At 32.1% G+C, this 17619-nt stretch overlaps 5 protein-coding genes across 6 annotated transcripts in view; 3 read left to right on the top strand and 2 right to left on the bottom strand.

The window, feature by feature from the left end:
• Positions 1071-2465, bottom strand: LOC104700431 (GATA transcription factor 20-like). The gene is made up of 2 exons (XM_010415956.2): positions 2043-2465; positions 1071-1666 (listed from the first exon to the last, which is right to left on the bottom strand). Exons 1-2 carry the CDS (start codon positions 2379-2381, stop codon positions 1382-1384), a joined length of 624 nt encoding a protein of 207 aa, XP_010414258.1. The 5' UTR covers positions 2382-2465; the 3' UTR covers positions 1071-1381.
• On the top strand, positions 12018-12926 carry LOC104710354 (early nodulin-like protein 3). Its single transcript, XM_019235290.1, has one exon. It carries the CDS (start codon positions 12126-12128, stop codon positions 12924-12926), a length of 801 nt encoding a protein of 266 aa, XP_019090835.1. The 5' UTR covers positions 12018-12125.
• LOC104700452 (ADP-ribosylation factor-like protein 2) lies at positions 14777-16192 on the top strand. The gene is made up of 5 exons (XM_019229070.1): positions 14777-15002; positions 15097-15207; positions 15321-15483; positions 15598-15678; positions 15877-16192. Exons 1-5 carry the CDS (start codon positions 14938-14940, stop codon positions 16012-16014), a joined length of 558 nt encoding a protein of 185 aa, XP_019084615.1. The 5' UTR covers positions 14777-14937; the 3' UTR covers positions 16015-16192.
• On the bottom strand, positions 16155-17275 carry LOC109126027 (60S ribosomal protein L6, mitochondrial-like). Of its 2 annotated transcripts, none has more exons than XR_002033109.1 (2): positions 17153-17275; positions 16155-16651 (listed from the first exon to the last, which is right to left on the bottom strand). XR_002033109.1 is itself a non-coding variant. In XM_019229071.1 (2 exons), exon 2 carries the CDS (start codon positions 16639-16641, stop codon positions 16333-16335), a length of 309 nt encoding a protein of 102 aa, XP_019084616.1. In that variant the 5' UTR covers positions 16642-16655; positions 17153-17275; the 3' UTR covers positions 16155-16332. The 2 variants fall into 2 exon arrangements, 1 of the variants encoding a protein (XP_019084616.1); XM_019229071.1 differs by having other exon boundaries at positions 16155-16655.
• The window catches only part of LOC104700462 (elongator complex protein 5-like), a 9474-nt gene continuing 9288 nt past the window's right edge, over positions 17434-17619 (top strand). The window contains exon 1 of the mRNA XM_010415994.2: positions 17434-17485. The gene's annotated coding sequence lies outside the window, so the exon portion shown is untranslated. The remainder of the gene's footprint in view (positions 17486-17619) is intronic.

The following is a 17619-nucleotide window of genomic DNA, read 5'->3' on the forward strand; positions in this document are numbered from 1 at the left end:
ATGTGTACCTACGTACACATGTTGTAAGTTCGTTTAATATCGTTATGAGTACATGATAATGAGTAGTAGTCTCTGAGTGCATTTGTGCATGCAGTGCAATCAATATCATTTTCGCCAGTGGTTTGGATATTACAGTATTGTGAACTGATGAGTCATGAAAAAACCAGTTTTTCTTCTTGTTAAATATTTTATCAGAGCTCTACATATGTTTCGTACTTATGTTATTGAATCTTAAACTAAAAATCATACAATATAAAGATGAGAAGATATCCAAAGAAGATGAATGTTTGCTTTAGTTTAGAACAGTGTAGTTTATGATTCTTTGCACTCGTTCCTCCTTACTTTTCCTAAAGCCCTATCAAACCAACAAAAAACACAACAAAATAAGGTTTAAGCCTGGAGAAAAGAACTTACATAATATTTAAGCCTGGAGATAAACTTCTTGAACGTGCTACAAAATTGGAATCTCGAATGAATCTTTCTGCTAATTAGCTTTTCTTGATTTCGAATGACAAAACTCTTGTTGCGTTTGCTCCATGAGATGATTGAATCCGATGAAGGATCATCCACCAGCTTATTTATACGACCGTAGAATGCAGGTAATGGGTATTCCAACATATCCGTCCTCCCAAAAGGCCAAAACCCTACATATCTTTCTAAAATCCTCAAACTCGCAAACGAGACTAATTTTCCATTTAAGAACGGAACGTGAAACGGTGAAAGAAGGACTGAAAACTTGAACTAACTTCTTGGACGAGTGATGGGCTTTTTCACTAGCTTTCTAATGAATGGATTTGGGCTTCACCAGACTAATTTTCCATTTACAACATTTCTTTGCCTCCGTTTTGAGTGATCTCAAATGCTTTTTATTTTTCTAGTAACCAAGAAAAGCTTTGTTAATCCGCCAAGTATTCAGTAACAATGGTACTTCCCTTTTTTTTTGGCTAATTAAAATTCACATTCATATGCAACAAAATCCTAGGATGGTATATATTTGCTACAAAAGAAGCAAAGCTAGATCACTTAAGAATGCATCGAAAAACGATAAAGACTTAAAAGACGACATAAAATAAAGTTGTAATATATCTATCATATATGGTGTCAAAGTAAGTGGAAACATCATGAAAAGGGTTATACAGTACGTATTTATCATAAACACCATATAGCTTTCAAAAAAGTCATGAGAAAAAAAAAACACAAGTAGCTAGAGTCGAGAAAAGAAAAATGAAAAAAAAAAAACTAAAATAATAATGAATTTGACCAAGACAGACAGATTTTACTTTGTGTGATACAATCTATGATAAGTAACGTTTGTTTCTTCTTCATCTCGTCAAAATGGTGGAGAAGTCGTCCGGACTCGATCGCTTACGTGATACTTACGTCAATTCCAAGACATAAACGAAGCAGCCGTGGCGTCTTCCACGTAGGGATATTCCATTTCTGGCGCCGGTGAGAAATAAGGAACTCTCTGTGTATTCTGATGAGCCCACGACGGCGACGACGATGCATAGTGATGATGATGACTATAATAGCTTCCACCTCCGTTGTACGGATTCTCTACCGGAATTTCTGCCGCCGATGAACCTCCACCGGCGATCGTTAAGTTTCTGGCCGTTGCACGCCTCTCCTCCTTCTTGAATCGGATTCCACAAGCATTACATAACGACTGCACCAAGTTAACATTGTATATGTTGTTACACTTACCTCTAACATATCTATGAAGTGTACTAATATATTATAGTAATGCTAGATAAAAATATGGGACTATATGAAGATTGTATAAATAACTTATTTCGTTTTAGTTTAGGGTAAAGTATTTAAGGGGGAAAAAATATAAAACAACCAAGAAAGTATATGATGTGACAAAATTTGATTAGAAAATATTTGTACTTTTTTTCCTAGAATAGTTCCGCATGATATCACGTTTTGAATTGCCAAAATGACACTTTTTTTACTTTCATTATCATCTAGATACTTTTTCAACAATTCATACACTTTTTGTTCATTATGCATTTATATCGATGGACCTATTAATTAATTACCTTAGGTCCTTTTGGTCCGTTTCTCCATAGAGGAGTTGAAGTGGTGTCGCAGCTAGCACAACGGCGAGGTAGGCTATGATCACCACCACCCTTCTTGTACGATGCAGTCTTGGCGTTCCCTCCGTGAAAGTAGAAGTCTCCGGAGATGTTGTTAGAACCAGCAGAAGAGAATCTACGGTGGTCGTCAAGACGAGTAGAGGGTGTTCCAAGTGAGAGAGTGCAATCAACAGAAGTTGATGAAGAGAGATCATTGTAAGGATCGTAATTGTATTGGTTTTGGTCGTCATTTTCAGAGGAGAAAAACATTGAGAAACTAGGGTTTGTTTGGTATCCCATCATGAAACTGAAGACTAGATAGAAAATAAAAAGGAGAGAGAGATATGTGTGTTGTTGCGGTGGCTTTGTGATTGAAGTTACAAGTTACAAATCAAAACATGAGTACATATATATAGACAGTTGGAAACTTAAAGTAACGACAAAAGGGAACTTGGTCTGTGATAACTATATATGTGATCGAATCTATTAATGTATAGTGCAGATCACATTATTTGTTGCTTTATCTAAAGAAAGCAACAATTCTACAATGAATATTCTCCAGGGCTTTATAAATCATTGAATTTTTTTTTTAATGAGTTTCTTTGTTTGGAAGACAAATTATTCTGGATTCTATATATTTTCTACGCCAATTTTATGTTGCAGTAAGCAATAAGAACACTAATCCTCTCCATACAAATTAAACTATATATATTCATTTCTTAATCAATATCTAAATACTTCAATTAGATTAAATATCTTGGAAACAAGTTATGCAAGTAAATAGTACATGAATGAGTTCTCTTTTCATGGTTGTTTCAAATAAAAGTGAAGAAAAGCACACTATTAAAGGTAGCTTAACATTCTTAAGAAAAATACAGTAGATTTTGCACTTATCATATGTTTTGATGAAGTTCTTTTCTTTTTTTTTGAACAACATGTTTTGATGAAGTTAAAAGACTTTTTAAAAAAATATTATTTAAAGCAAGTAAATAATAATGATAAGTGTTGTGTATCTGCAGTTTTAATGTCGGAAGGGGTTGGTCAAAAGAGGCCCACGTGAGTGACAATGTCACGGTCTTCTAAGGATCTTGTCTCTTAGCTCTGCCATTACCAAAACCCACTTTCACTAATATACCTCTTTTAAACATACTTCCGACTAAAATGTATAGGTGCACAATTAGTAAATAACTAACTATCGTACGAGTTTTACACAAATGGAGTATGTACAGTACACTTGAAGGAAAAAAATTGTAATACTCGATCACCATAACAAAAATATTGAACTACAACCAAAGTTATATAACTTAAAAGTTTTATACTAGATCGGGTAGAGAACAATAAAATGAACTAGTACCATGTATACATTAACAGTAAACCTAATATCGAAGCTTCTTAAACATAAAAAATATATAATATTACATATAAGAGATTTCATATGTTTAAGATAGTAGAATTTATATTTTAGATTTTTAAAGATATCAGAATTAATAAGGTGATGTAGTACTGTTTAAGCTAAGAACGAAAAAAAAAAGGGTAAAGGTAAAGGGAATTCCGAAGTGAGATTCTTGGCAATGATCAAAAGCAACATCTTGTGTTCTTTCTTTGGCTTGGGGAACGAGAGATTCAATTGATCAGTCAAAGAAGCAAACTCCAACTCAAAATATTTTTAAAGCAAAAATCAGAAAAACAAAAAAGTACAAAAGCGAATAAAAACTCTCGACTGGATATATTACCCAAACACCAATATTTTTAAAACCGGACCGGTAACTGAACCGGGAAAGCTTATGGATCATGAGTCAATACGGTTCGACCGGGGTCAACCGGGTTCAATTGATTTTGATGATATTTTTATAAATAATAAAGAAGGATATGTTTTCTATTTTTTTTCAATGATTACAACTATGATATAATTGGTTACACCAAATAAAATACTTCAATAATCATATTTTTTTTTAAATAATAAACTTAAAATGTAACAAACTAACCATTACCAATAAAATATTTTAGTAATCATTCTCTTCTATTACGTACACTAGAGAAAAAAATGAACACCAAATTGATTACCAAAACATGCACTGATCAAACATCTTTTATTATAAAAATAATTGGTTTCAATAAAATTACCTTAATTTTGAAGATTTGTGGTGTGAGTTGCAGAGAACTCAAACTAAAAGAAAAAAAACTAGTATGAAAAGTAAAAAGTTCAATTACGGGAATTTTTATTTCAACAAACCCTACTACTGCTAAAAATAAAACTAGAAAGGTAATTAATTGTACTCGTTTTTACAAAAAAAAGTTAGAACCCGGTTTTATCCGGTTCAATAGTTCACCGGTTTTTGGGTTTTTGACGGGTTGATATGATTTTTTTACCGGTTCAATTTTCTTTAGGTTTTGATATTAATCCAACCCGGATATGCTGCCAGTTCGCGGGTTAACGTGGTTCGACCGTCGGTCCGATCCGGTTTTGAAAACATTGCCAAACACTCAATTGCTACTTCTTTTTCTTTCTTTTTTTTCCTTCTGCTTTTCCCAATTTTGGGTTATATACTTGGTTCGTTCCTCTCCTAAAGTAGATGATGTTTTGCCAAGATAAGAATAATAGTAAATATCTCAAAGCGTAGAAAATCTTAACTCTAAAGCAAGTTGGCTTAACGTAAGAGGATCTCGTAGATAAGTTTTGCCTAATGATATATGAATTTTTGGTTGAAGGACTCCTTCAACTTGGAGACCAAAAGTTGAGTTCTGCCACTCAGAGTGATCAGTTTTATCAAATATATTTTCATCCATTTCTTTTTTCTTTCTTGTGGTGATAACCCGGAATATGAATTGAAACTATACTTTAATTAGTCCTAAAAATAAAATGATCAAATGAAGAAGATTCAAAGAATATCAAAGATTCAAGAGACGTAAAGAGAGAAAGAGTCAGGCTTTAAGCGAACACAAAGAATCAAATCGGAGTTGCGATTGGTGTGTGAGCTAGCTAGCTCTTTGTTTAACTAAGACTGCCGCCTTTTGTTTACTTAGAACACATGCACTTTGTTTCATGGAACAAGAAACCTAAATTAACTACGAATGCCCCAAGACAATAATAAGTGTTCGGCTTTGGGCCTTTGGCATAATGGCTAGCCATTTCTTTTTCTTTCACGAGACACTATATGCGTTTGTGTTTGGCATTGCCATTTAAATTACATATATACTACTATTATTTGTTTGTTTCTTCACGAGAGAAATTTTTTTTTAGACCTTAATTAGCCCAAAAAAAATGTTAAAGAACGAGAAGATGTTGTTGGAATCATCTAACATTCAAATTTACAACTTATAATATATTAATATATGTACTATGCATAAAGTGTGATTAAAATGCATTTTATTAGATCATCTGGTCTGTAAATTTGCAAACGTTAGTTTCGTGTTTGCATTTACTTGTAAAAAGAAAAAGAATAATACATAATTATACAATCTTTAATTTCTTCACTTTTTTATAAAATATTTTTTGCAAATTTCAAACATATCATTTTGTTGCGTTTATGAATAACAAGGTTAGAATATTAAGATTGTGAAGTTAGTTTAAAATATACATGTTAAATGCAAACATAACCACAAAAAAAAAAAACAAAGGTTATAATCACTATATTAATGATACGTATATATCAAAGATGCATACATGCTAAAAGAATAATAAATAGGTGATCTAGTTATGCCGATTTTGGTTTTTTTTTTTTTTTAATCTATTAACCGATCGATGATTAACTACGCTAACTTTATCATTTTTTCGATCCGTACTGTATGATACGGTCCGTCTCCAACACTAAACAATTTAGAGGAAGAGAATAAAACAAAGAGAATGACAGCAAAACAACAACAAGAAAAACAAGAAAAAGGACAAAACATCCCTCAAATGGATCAAGATCCGATTGGTGTTTCTTTCTCTTTTTGTTTCTTAATAACGTTTTCATTCTCCAGTTTTGACCATTCGACTTTCTAGATGACGTATGGTCCACTTATCCTTCTCATCTCATGTATATGTGTAATATTATGTTAGAGCTTTCGAGATTATTTAACCTCACAAGAGGGATCCAAACTCTAATATACGACGTGATTTGAACCTATAATTTAGTAAGGAATCAAATACTTAATATGCAACTATGAATGTGTAGTTCAATAAAACATCCATGTGATTTAAAGCCAGAAAACGAGTTTCATCGTCTACGAAATAACAACTATATAACATACTTTTTATCAAAATAAAAAAAAAACCATATAACAAAATTTTCTATGTAACCAAGTTGGCCATTTAAGAAATTACTGATTTTAACCAATGTTTTTAAAACCGGATTGGAAGGTGAACCAGAAGTCTTTCGGGTTACTGGGTCAACTGGTCAGACCAGTTGAACTACGGGTCAATTAGTTTATTTGTTTGTTTACATTTTATGAATATAACATATACTTTTCTATAAATATATGAACAAAATATACATAGTTAAGTACTAAACAACTAAAATTAAACTTTTAAATGATTAGATTAAATAATTAAGTGATTCCTTTATAAATAACAACATTTATTTTTATTTTGGTTTGAGCTTGAAGTCTAACAAAAATAAAATATTTTAATTTGAGACTGATCCGCCGGTTCATGGATGTTTAGCAGGTTTTTTGGTTCTTTGCGGGTTTTTATTTGTTTGGTTTTTAGAGGTAACCCGGACCGGAATACCTACCGGGTCGCGGTTGGAGCAGTCTGACCGGCCGGTCCGGTCCGGGTTTTAAAATATCAACAATATGTAACTAGCTATGAGTGTGTTAGTTTAATAATAGCTTGTTTGATGTATTTTGTGAGATTCCTCTTAACTATTGTAATTTCTAGATGTCTTAAATCTTAGTATATAACTACAAAAAAATGTTGTGTTACATCATTTATTTTATATATTTACATCAGATTTTAAATGATATAAAAATAATTTGCATCACTTTAATAAAAAAATTATCATTTGTTGATGCAAATAATTTGCATCAGTTTATTTCAAACTGATGTTAATATCCAAAATATTTACATTAATTACTGTAATTGATGTTAATATATATCATTTAATAAAATTGATGTTAACATTTACATCAATTTATTTAAGTGATATTAATATTATATTTGGTGATGTCTTTCAGTTTATAAAAGATTATAAAAAATAACAATTTTCAAATTAATAATCTTGATATAAATAAAACTTGTGAATCTAGCACACATTTTTTGGGTTGTTACCTAGATGATTAAAACCTTTATTTGAATCGATTTATTTGGCACATAGAGTGGGTTGTTACCTAGATAGATGTTTAAAAGAAATATGAAAAATCACATAAAACTTGTGAAATTGCCAACTGCCACATACATAATCTATCAAAGAGTGTTGGTAAGTAGTATACAAAAATTTAAAAATGTTCTTTTCCACTGCTCCCCAGATATGTGAGACAAACCCAGAATTGTCAATCTAGCACACATTTAATGCCATGGTGGAAAATTTCACACATCTCAAATTCTAATCCTGGAAAACGAATGTTACAATTATTAACTAAAAACTCATTAAGAATCTATTTTTAAGATGTAGAGAACAATCATCTATATTATTATTTTCACAGCATTTTTCAGAAGAAAGCTTGAAGTTGGGCAATATTTACATCATATGCCATTGTAATTAAAACATTTAATACAAAAAAAAAGTTAAATTAGGAAAATCGAGTATGGAGATATATATTTCCCTAAAAATCTGAACAACATAAATTTATATTTTCCTTTTTAATTACAAGTTGTAAAATGTTTTAATGAAAAAAAAAAACTATAGTATCTTACCTCATTCAATTTAGATTTTCCATAATTGGTTTGACATTATACATGATTTCCATTATACATAAATTGTTTAATGTTTTCTATGTTAAAATGTTTAGAGCAATTGATGTCAAAATGGGTAGAAAAAATATAAAAATAAACTAANCTCTAACATATCTATGAAATGTACTAATATATTATAGTAATGCTAGATAAAAATATGGGACTATATGAAGATTGTATAAATAACTTATTTCGTTTTAGTTTAGGGTAAAGTATTTAAGGGGGAAAAAATATAAAACAACCAAGAAAGTATATGATGTGACAAAATTTGATTAGAAAATATTTGTACTTTTTTTCCTAGAANTGTTATGATGTCAAATATATATATATATATCCTGTTACACAATTTAAATAGTGAATACATCAGATTTAGTCATATGAGTAATATCAATAATATTATCTGTGCAAATATCAATAACAATACTAAAAAAACAACAATAATTTATGGAAAATTTTATTTATCCACGGGTCCAAACCTAAACTAAAAATAATCATAAGAATGTGATGGGAATTAGGTTAATATTAGTACACTTATATATTTTTGCGGGTTGGTTTAAAAACACAAACAAAATATTTAAAAATTTAATTTTATATGAAAGGAGTTAAAAACCAACACTAACTCACTCTATCATACTCAGATACAAAACTAACTATTTTTTTTAATAACTATTTTTTTTATCCACGGGTCCAAACCTAGACTAAAAATAATCATAAGTATGTGATGGGAATTAGGTTAATATTAGTACACTTATATATTTTTGCGGGTTGGTGTAAAAACACAAACAAAATATTTTAAAACTAAATTTTATATGAAAGAAGTTAAAAACCAACACTAACCCGCTCCATCATACTCTTAGACAAAACTAACAAATTTCAAATTGGTAAATAAAATTTAAATAATTTTATACTAACTACAAAGTATTATACATATTAACAGATGTTTACTTTCACAACAACTAATTTTAATTGATTAAATTCCAAAATAAAAGAATTTTGATTAATTAAATTTCAAATGAAAAGAATAATTTTTAAATAGATAAAGAAAATAAAATTACAAATATCTCAATATTATTGTAAAAAAGTTTAAAACATACATTTGATCCAACATAATGTTTTTTAGTAAGTTATATAAAATATACAAAAATACATAATCCCGCGGTGTACCGCGGGTTAAAATCTAGTACAGTAGTAAATATGAATTTATTTCCATATTTCTTAATCTTTTATTTATATTAACAGAGTAATTATATAATGTATATCTTATATAATACATACATTTTATATAATGTATCTCCTATATATTAATAAAGAAACATTTTTGAAAAATATGTTGATTAAAGCTATTTGCTATTTCTTAACATCTACTTTTATAAATATTTCAATATTAGTATTATAAAATCTAAGGTCAAATTAAATTAGTAAAAATAGTAGTACTCGTATATTTACATTTAAATACTGAAATACATGTTTTAAAATATCAAAATTGTAGCCATTTAATTTGAATGCATATTATACTTCTTTTTTAAAAAATAACAAATTAATTTCTTTTAAAAAAAAAATTTCTCCTGTGTTTTTAAATAAAGTCCGAACAAATTTGGATTACATAATTGTTGATTATTAATATTAAAATACTAAATATTAGTTAAATATTGTTAAATACTTATAAATCCTATTTCTGATTATTCAGTATTTATATTGTATTTTTTCTAACACATATAAGCTTAAATTTAAAATAATATTTTTAACACGTTAAGTATTTAAGAATCCATCGAAACCATAAAAATGATGTAAAATTTTGAATTAAATGTATTAAACTGTTTTATGTTGATTACAAATCTTGGATGAGTGAGATAATAATTTTATTCATTAAACCTTTATTTGAATCGATTTATTCGACAAATAGTGTGGGTTGTTACCTAGTAAGATGTTTAAAAAGATTATGAAAAACCACATGAAACTTGTGAACTTGCCAACTGCCACATACAAAATCGATCAAAGAGTGTCGGTCAGTAGTATACCGAAATTTTAAAAATGTTCTTTGCCACTGCTCCCCAGATATGTGAGACAAACCCAGAATCAATCTAGCACACATTTAATGTCATGGTGGAAAATAAACACAAACTAAAATATTAAATGTTGCAAGGATCAAATTCTCAAAAGAAATTTGGATAAAATGTAAGCATGACAAATAGATTTGTACATTGCCTCTCTTAATCACCATTTAGATATTGCTAATCTTAAGGGAAAAATTCTTGGGTCTTTCTTATTTACCCTTTAGAGATTGTTAATCTTAGGAGGACAAATTCTTGGTCTCTTTTATTACTTATTAGCACCAACCAACTACTAAATAATATATATAAAATTGAATTAAGAATTTTGCCATTGAAAAAAAAACTAAACACACCATAAACTATCTACTTGCCATTGTGTCTTTTGTAGTGAAATTTTATTTTTATAATATTATAATTTTATTAGGTATTTGTTTAAAATAAACTAAGTGGACAGAATTTGCAAATCTAAAAATTAAAGGACTATGATGAAAATTAAAATAAATTGGAATATATTTGAATAATATTTTAAAATAAGAAATAGAGCCAACTATTGGAACAAACTTATGCTTTACTTTTAGAAAACTCGACTTTTAGAGCAAAACATAAAGATAACTATTGGAGATGGTCTTATATGATATGAGCCTATAAACGATGAGACTTAAAGGAGTTTTTTTATCATCACTCTATCACATATTTATATCATGGTGGAAAATCTATATATACATTTTGCAAGTACATTTTGTAAAAAAACCTTGGAGTTCTAAACTGTATACAACCATATACATTTGACATTTATTGTTTATTATGAAAATTAGATATTAATATTTATCATATTTAACAAAATTTCCTAAAATCACTCCCTAATAAATCTCAATTACCATTTTCCAATTTTCATTCTCTCCTTTCATTCTTATACGATTTAAAAAAAAAAAAATTTTTAGTACATAAAACATATGTATGATAACATAAAACATATGCATGATAAAAATAATTTTTTCGCATATGTTGCAATTTTAATTTTTTTTTAAACATACGTATATTACTCAATCAATTTTTTTTAAAAGTGTGCATATTGGGTAAAAAACATTTATACAATCGTTCAAAACCATTATAAATAGGACTAATATGCTTAACGGATGGGGTTATATGGCGAGACGGTTTGGGTCGATATTAATAGAAGTTTTAAAAATATTAATTTTGGTGCTACAAAAAGGGTAAATCATCACTTTATTATTTTTAACACCATCAATATTAAAATATTATACATATATAAAATGATTAAATTATGATTATGTAAAAAAAATTGTCATGCAGTATATCACGGGTTAAATCCTAGAATTAACAATCAAATACAACTATATAAATATACTCTTAAACATCAAATAAAATATATAAAATTAACTAACAATTACAACTTTAAATTTAATAATTTTGGTAAAATATAGCTTTGTTGTTTACCACGAGTTAAAATCTAGTGTGAATTAAAATAATATCATAAAATTGAATATATACGGTGGTATAAATAAAATGTTGGAGATTAGTATATATGTATACCTAATTGGAGGTTAGAGAACATATATTTCTATATATATAAAGGAAGAATCAGTTTGCTTTCCAAATTAGATTTATATAAACTAGCAAGTTCCACTTTCTGTCACCAAAGTTACACTTGTAATGATCAACTTACCAAAATTTGTCATTGGCTTGAGGCTATATATAAGACATGGAGATGTCAATCAAACAAATCCAAGCCAATAACATGAAATTGTATACGAGCTTTATTGTTGTACCTGCATATATGATTCACTCTTTGGGTTTATCTAAAACCATAGGGTTGATTAATTAAATTAGTAAACAAATAAAGAAATTAAATCAACTTAAGAACTTTTTTTCTTTTTCTAATAGAACTAGAAGAAGTGAATCAAAATTCAGAAAAGATTAAATCTTCTATTACTCTAGAAAAAAGGAAATAAACAAAATAAAATCCTAAAAGGATTAGGAATGGTACAGCAGTATATAAACAATGCTGGGCTACGTTCTCTCTTCACAACTCATCATTCATCAACACAACACAACACATCCCAATCTTTCTTCCTCCCTAGTCAATTTGTTCATCTAATCATGGCCACAACAATGAAGAAGATCTTCCTCTTCGTGCTGCTGGTGATAACAACCTTCACGGTTCTCTTTGGTTCTTGTTCGGCTACTGTCTACACCGTTGGAGACTCGGCTGGATGGATTGCCAAAGAAGGCTTCTATCACGAATGGGCCAAGGAAAAGGTGTTTTACGTAGGAGACTCTTTGGTCATCAAATACGATCCCCACGTCAACGACGTTACTCAAGTTTGGGGAGCTTTAGAATTAGAATTTTGCGATACTTTTTCTCCTAAAGCCGTCTACAGGACAGGACATGATGTAGTAACCTTCACGGAACCCGGAGATCACTACTTCATCAGCTCAAATCAAGCTCAATGCATACTTGGACAGAGGCTCGACGTTCTTGTTGTTCATGACCCGTCACGTCCTATTCCTCCACCACCACCGAGCAAGATCCTTCCTTCCGGGGAAATCTACAGGGTCGGTGACTCTAAAGCATGGAGCGTTCCTGAAGACAATGACTACTATAACAAGTGGAGTGAGGATAAATTGTTTCATGTGGGAGATAGTCTACTTTTCGAATACAACAACGAAATAAACGACGTCTTAGAGATTAGCGGTGACCTTGAATTCATAACCTGCGACCCGACTTCTCGCGTAGCCGTGCACAAGACGGGCCATGATCTCGTTACGCTCACCAAACCAGGAGTTCACTATTTCATTAGCTCAGAGACGGGTCACTGCGCGGCTGGGCTTAAGCTTCGAGTTGTGGTNCAAGCTTCGAGTTGTGGTTGGACCATTACCCAAAGCTGTTACTTTCACTGATTTTCCCAAGAAGGATTTGTCAGCTATGGACCGCATCACAAAGTGGTTAAGCACTTTCATACCCCAGCCCCATCACTAAAGTTTTCGTGGTTATTTGGTTTGAAATTAGCTAATCAGAGTTTATCAAATTAATGGTTCAGTGGTTGTAATTTTGCAAACTCTATTTTTCTTTTCCTTGTTTCGTTAAGACCCAAGTTTGTTTAGTTCCTGTTTTCAGTACTGCTGTAACCTTCTCAGATTTGATTCATTATAATATAAGGAAACATTACTTAATACAATTTCAGTTTAGTTCTTCCAATGTTTTGTCTCAAGTGTCAAGATCCTGTTATATAGTAATAGCATGTATTTAGCGTTTATACGAAACATAAACGCTATTCGTGTGAGGAAGACAAGAACATGCGATTCACTGATCATGTCATATGGTGATGCTCTGTTCCTAGTTTGTAATAATAACAGTAATTAAAATTTAGAAAAAGAGGTAATTTAGATTACCTCAATTCGGCTACCACCAAAGGCATGATTCTCTCAGTGGTAGACTTCCCCGACCAAGAATCTTCACTTCAGGGAAGATCCCGAAACCAGACTTTTGCGTCTGGTCAAGCCAGAGTTACAACTCTGTCATGCTTCCATCGGAAGCCCAGCCCCAGACGATTCTTCAGTCCGGAGTTCTAGCAGAGATTCAATGATCCCGATACAAGACGTTTGCGTCCGGTTGCCCCAGACTACTCTTCAGTCTGAAGTTCTAGAAAAGAGTTCAGACTCTGCCCTTTCATCTTCCACCGACGCTCGGTAGAAGCAGAGGAAGTTGTTTCCTCTTTTCGGGGGTACCAATATCGTCACTCGAACCATGGTGGGACTCCAATATCATGCTGAGTCATCACCACTTTGCTGGCCGAGGATTGGTGATCTTGTCTCTCTTGACTAACTACTTAATGCTTTTAATTAGCCTTTAAGACCACAACTCAATTCCCGGTTTAATACGGTCCAGTAAAAGATTTCCAACCAGAAAATTGTTAGGCCTCATCTCATGTGATTGGAAGTTTTTTTGTTATTTTTATACTTTACTTTTTTGTAGAAAACAAGATTGTAATGAATAGCTCTGACAAGGATCCGAAACATCACCACTCAAGGGGGGAATGAGTAAGACATAAACAGTGATGTGATAAGCATACGATCAAGGCTTATATCTATTAGATGCCTCCCAACCTTTTTTAATGATCTCATGTTTCTGGATTCTAGGCGGACAGAGCTCGCTGACGTAACCGTCTCTCCAGCTCTTCTTCTACCATGTTTCCAATTACCAAAACTTGGTATTTAGATATTAAGTAAGATCAAACTTGAAGGATACTTTTCCATAACTTGTTGAAATTAGCTAATCAGAATTACTGGTTCAGTGGTTTTAATTTTGTAGACTCTGTTTTTCTTTTCTTTGTTTCGTTAAGACCCAAGTTTGTTTTAGTTCCTGTTTTCAGTACTGATGTAACGACGTCTCAGGTCTTATTCCTTATAATATAAGGAAACATTACTTAATACAATTTCAGTTTAGTTCTTCCAATGTTTTGTCTCAAGAGTCAAGATCCTGTTATATAATAACATTACACGGATCAATCAAATATAGGTTTTAAAATTCTTGTTACTTAAGAATCTCCAATTTGCATATATTTCTTCTAGTGGTATGATGTTTCAGTCAAATTTCGTGGCATCAGGTTCTTATTTGGGGCGAACAACGACAAAGGTTAAGAAGTTAACATTAACAATTAAAAGCCCAATTTCGTTATTAAAAGCCCGTTATGTTGGGCTTAGTTATTTCGTTATTAAAAGCCCGTTATGTTTGGCACATCAGCATCGTCGATTGTCTTCTCCGTTGGAAATCGCATCCTTAAAGAGCAGCCATCTCCGTCGTCGTCGGTGACGAAAGCCACCGCGTAATCGGTAAAAACGTCTCCGAAGTAAGATACTGAGTAGAAAAACCACTGATCTCGTATTGATAATTTCAAGTCTTGTGAAAGAAATGGGACTGTTAAGCATAATCAGGAAGATCAAGAAGAAAGAGAAGGAGATGCGTATTCTTATGGTGTATGTCTCATGTACCAAAACTCGTTACACCTTCTCCGAATCTAATCATACGTTTATATGATGTTGTTCTGATTTTGGGATTTTTTTTGGGTAGTGGACTTGATAACTCTGGGAAGACGACGATTGTACTGAAAATAAACGGAGAAGACACAAGTGTGATTAGTCCAACTCTTGGATTCAACATCAAAACCATTGTTTACCAAAAGTAAGTAAAGCTCTACTTCTCTCTGCTCTTGTAGTTTCGTGTTATTGGTTCAGGAATATGATCGAACAGTTTACAGGCAAATGTTTAATATTTTGTGAATGATGGTTGTGTAGGTATACGCTTAATATATGGGATGTTGGTGGGCAAAAGACTATAAGATCGTATTGGAGGAACTACTTTGAGCAGACTGATGGGTTGGTTTGGGTGGTTGATAGTTCTGATCTTAGGAGGTTAGATGATTGTAAGATGGAACTTGACAATCTCTTGAAGGAAGAGGTATGTATATTCATAACTAGTCTCAATCAAAAAGCTTTGTAGGTTGAAGCTTTTGGTGCTGTTTATGATGAAGAAGATGGTGATCAATATTTTGAATGTTGGTTTTGATGGCAGAGGCTAGCTGGGTCATCTTTGCTGATACTAGCAAATAAGCAGGATATTCAAGGTGCACTTACTCCTGATGAAATTGGCAAAGTAAGGTTTTTTTGAAACTTTTGTGACCATATATATAGAAACAAGTTTTGGAAGTCGGGTTTATATGGTTAAATCGTTTGGTCTCTCTGTCTAGAAAGGAGTTCTTTATCAAGTTTAGTGAAGATTAATGGGTTAAGGAGTTCTTTATCAAGTTTAGTGAAGATTAATGGGTTAAGTTCCATCTTCTTGCTTGTGAAGGTGCTAAACTTGGAGTCCATGGATAAAAGCCGGCACTGGAAAATCGTGGGTTGCAGCGCATACACGGGTGAAGGTTTGTTGGAGGGTTTCGATTGGTTGGTTCAAGACATTGCCTCCAGGATTTACATGCTTGACTAATCTCTTTGTTCTTCAACTAGTGCATTGCACAATGGCATGCTCTACTAGACCATTTGTTGTATGCTGTTCAAGTTATTTCATTTTGGCATGTAAGCTTTCTTTCAGTCCTATTGTAACAATGATTCAACAAACATACAATCTAAAAGTGTCGAAGACAAACTCTTCTCATTTTGTTTAATTGAAATAGACTAAACAACACAAAATGATGTTTCATACATCCAAATAAAACTTATTGATAAGCAAATCCAACCACATAATCTACCACAAAAAGATGAAGGTTGTCTCTGCAAAGGAGAGAGAGAGAGAGAGAGAGAGAGATCATTTCGACTTCTTTCCTTGCTTCTTCTTGACAACTTCGTCAATGTACATTATGCCTTTGCCCTTATAAGGTTCAGGAGGTTTGCAACTCCTTACTGTTGCAGCAAACTGATGCACTCTTTGCTTGTCGATTCCGGTGCAGCAAACCACATTGTTCTTAAAACAGAAGACCCGAACCGCGGGAGGAACCGCAAGCTCGACTTCGTGACTGTAACCCAATTTGAGGTATAAGAAACGTCCTGCTTCCTCTGCTCTGGCTTTGTATCCAACTCCAACTATCTTCAAGAACCGAAAAAACTTGGCTTCCATTTTCCCCTTCCTGCCTCAAATAAGAAAATTTCTTAACTTGTCAGAATCATCAATTTAAAAACCAAACATTTCAGAATACAAAAGTGTGCTGCTTAGTTAAATGATCTCATACACACACACACACACATCAAGGCAGCAAATTTCGTCTCTCTACCACTCAAATCATCACACGGAATAGTATGAAAAAAACTGAAATAGCCCAACAATGGTTTCATTGCAAACCATATCAGAGACGGAAACAAACGATGAGCTAAACAGGAAATACGTCGAACAGCTTCCGTGCAATATTACGATAACACTAAAATACAAATAAACGAACATAGAAACTCAAAATTAACTCCATTTACATAAACACAGTGAGTTATAGAGTAAGAAAAACACCAGAAATGAGAAATAAACACGACGACGAAGCTCTATTCCATTTCTAAGAAATTAATCGGAAAAGGAGAAGAAGAAGAAGAAGAAGAAGAAGAAGAAGATTGTGAGATTCATACAAAAGCAGAATGGGTACCTTTTTCTTATTTCCGGCGAAAAGAAATGGGACAAGTGTGCCGATGGTGCTTTCCTTCGCCGGCGGATCCAGATCACTCCTCAATACCGGTCTATAAAACCTTCTCCTTTACTTTAATTTCGTTTCTTTAAAAATGGTTGACGTTTTTACCTGTATTAAAAAAACGACACGATGTTTTCTCCCCCGCAAGTGTTTCTTTGAATAAAGCCCATTGGGCTATATCACAAAGCCCAATAAACCTTGAACTTTTCCGATGTTTGTTTCCTCGCCGCTCTTTTGAAGTTGGAAAGCTTTTTTTTTTTTTGTTCTCACCGGAGAGAGAGAGAGCTTTAGGAGAATCTCTCAACAATGGCGGAATCGATTTTCAGAAAGCTAAGAGACGGTGGAGAAGAAGGCGAGCTAGCACCATCTCTCACCATTGAAGAAACCGTAGCTTCCCCTTTCGGACTCGATGTCTCAGGCTATCT

Source organism: Camelina sativa, chromosome 1 (assembly GCF_000633955.1).
Source record: "Camelina sativa cultivar DH55 chromosome 1, Cs, whole genome shotgun sequence".
NCBI classification, from domain to species: Eukaryota; Viridiplantae; Streptophyta; class Magnoliopsida; order Brassicales; family Brassicaceae; genus Camelina; species Camelina sativa.

Bases quoted from the DNA above. Each gene is read 5' to 3' on its own strand.
- LOC104700431 (XM_010415956.2), bottom strand. From the start codon at position 2,381: ATGATGGGATACCAAACAAACCCTAGTTTCTCAATGTTTTTCTCCTCT. The intron at 1,667-2,042 runs GTAATTAATTAA...AACTTGGTGCAG, and splicing joins ACGGACCAAAAGGACCTAAG to TCGTTATGTAATGCTTGTGG.
- LOC104700452 (XM_019229070.1), top strand. From the start codon at position 14,938: ATGGGACTGTTAAGCATAATCAGGAAGATCAAGAAGAAAGAGAAGGAG. The intron at 15,208-15,320 runs GTAAGTAAAGCT...ATGGTTGTGTAG, and splicing joins AAAACCATTGTTTACCAAAA to GTATACGCTTAATATATGGG. The intron at 15,679-15,876 runs GTAAGGTTTTTT...TTGCTTGTGAAG, and splicing joins CTCCTGATGAAATTGGCAAA to GTGCTAAACTTGGAGTCCAT.
- LOC109126027 (XM_019229071.1), bottom strand. From the start codon at position 16,641: ATGGAAGCCAAGTTTTTTCGGTTCTTGAAGATAGTTGGAGTTGGATAC.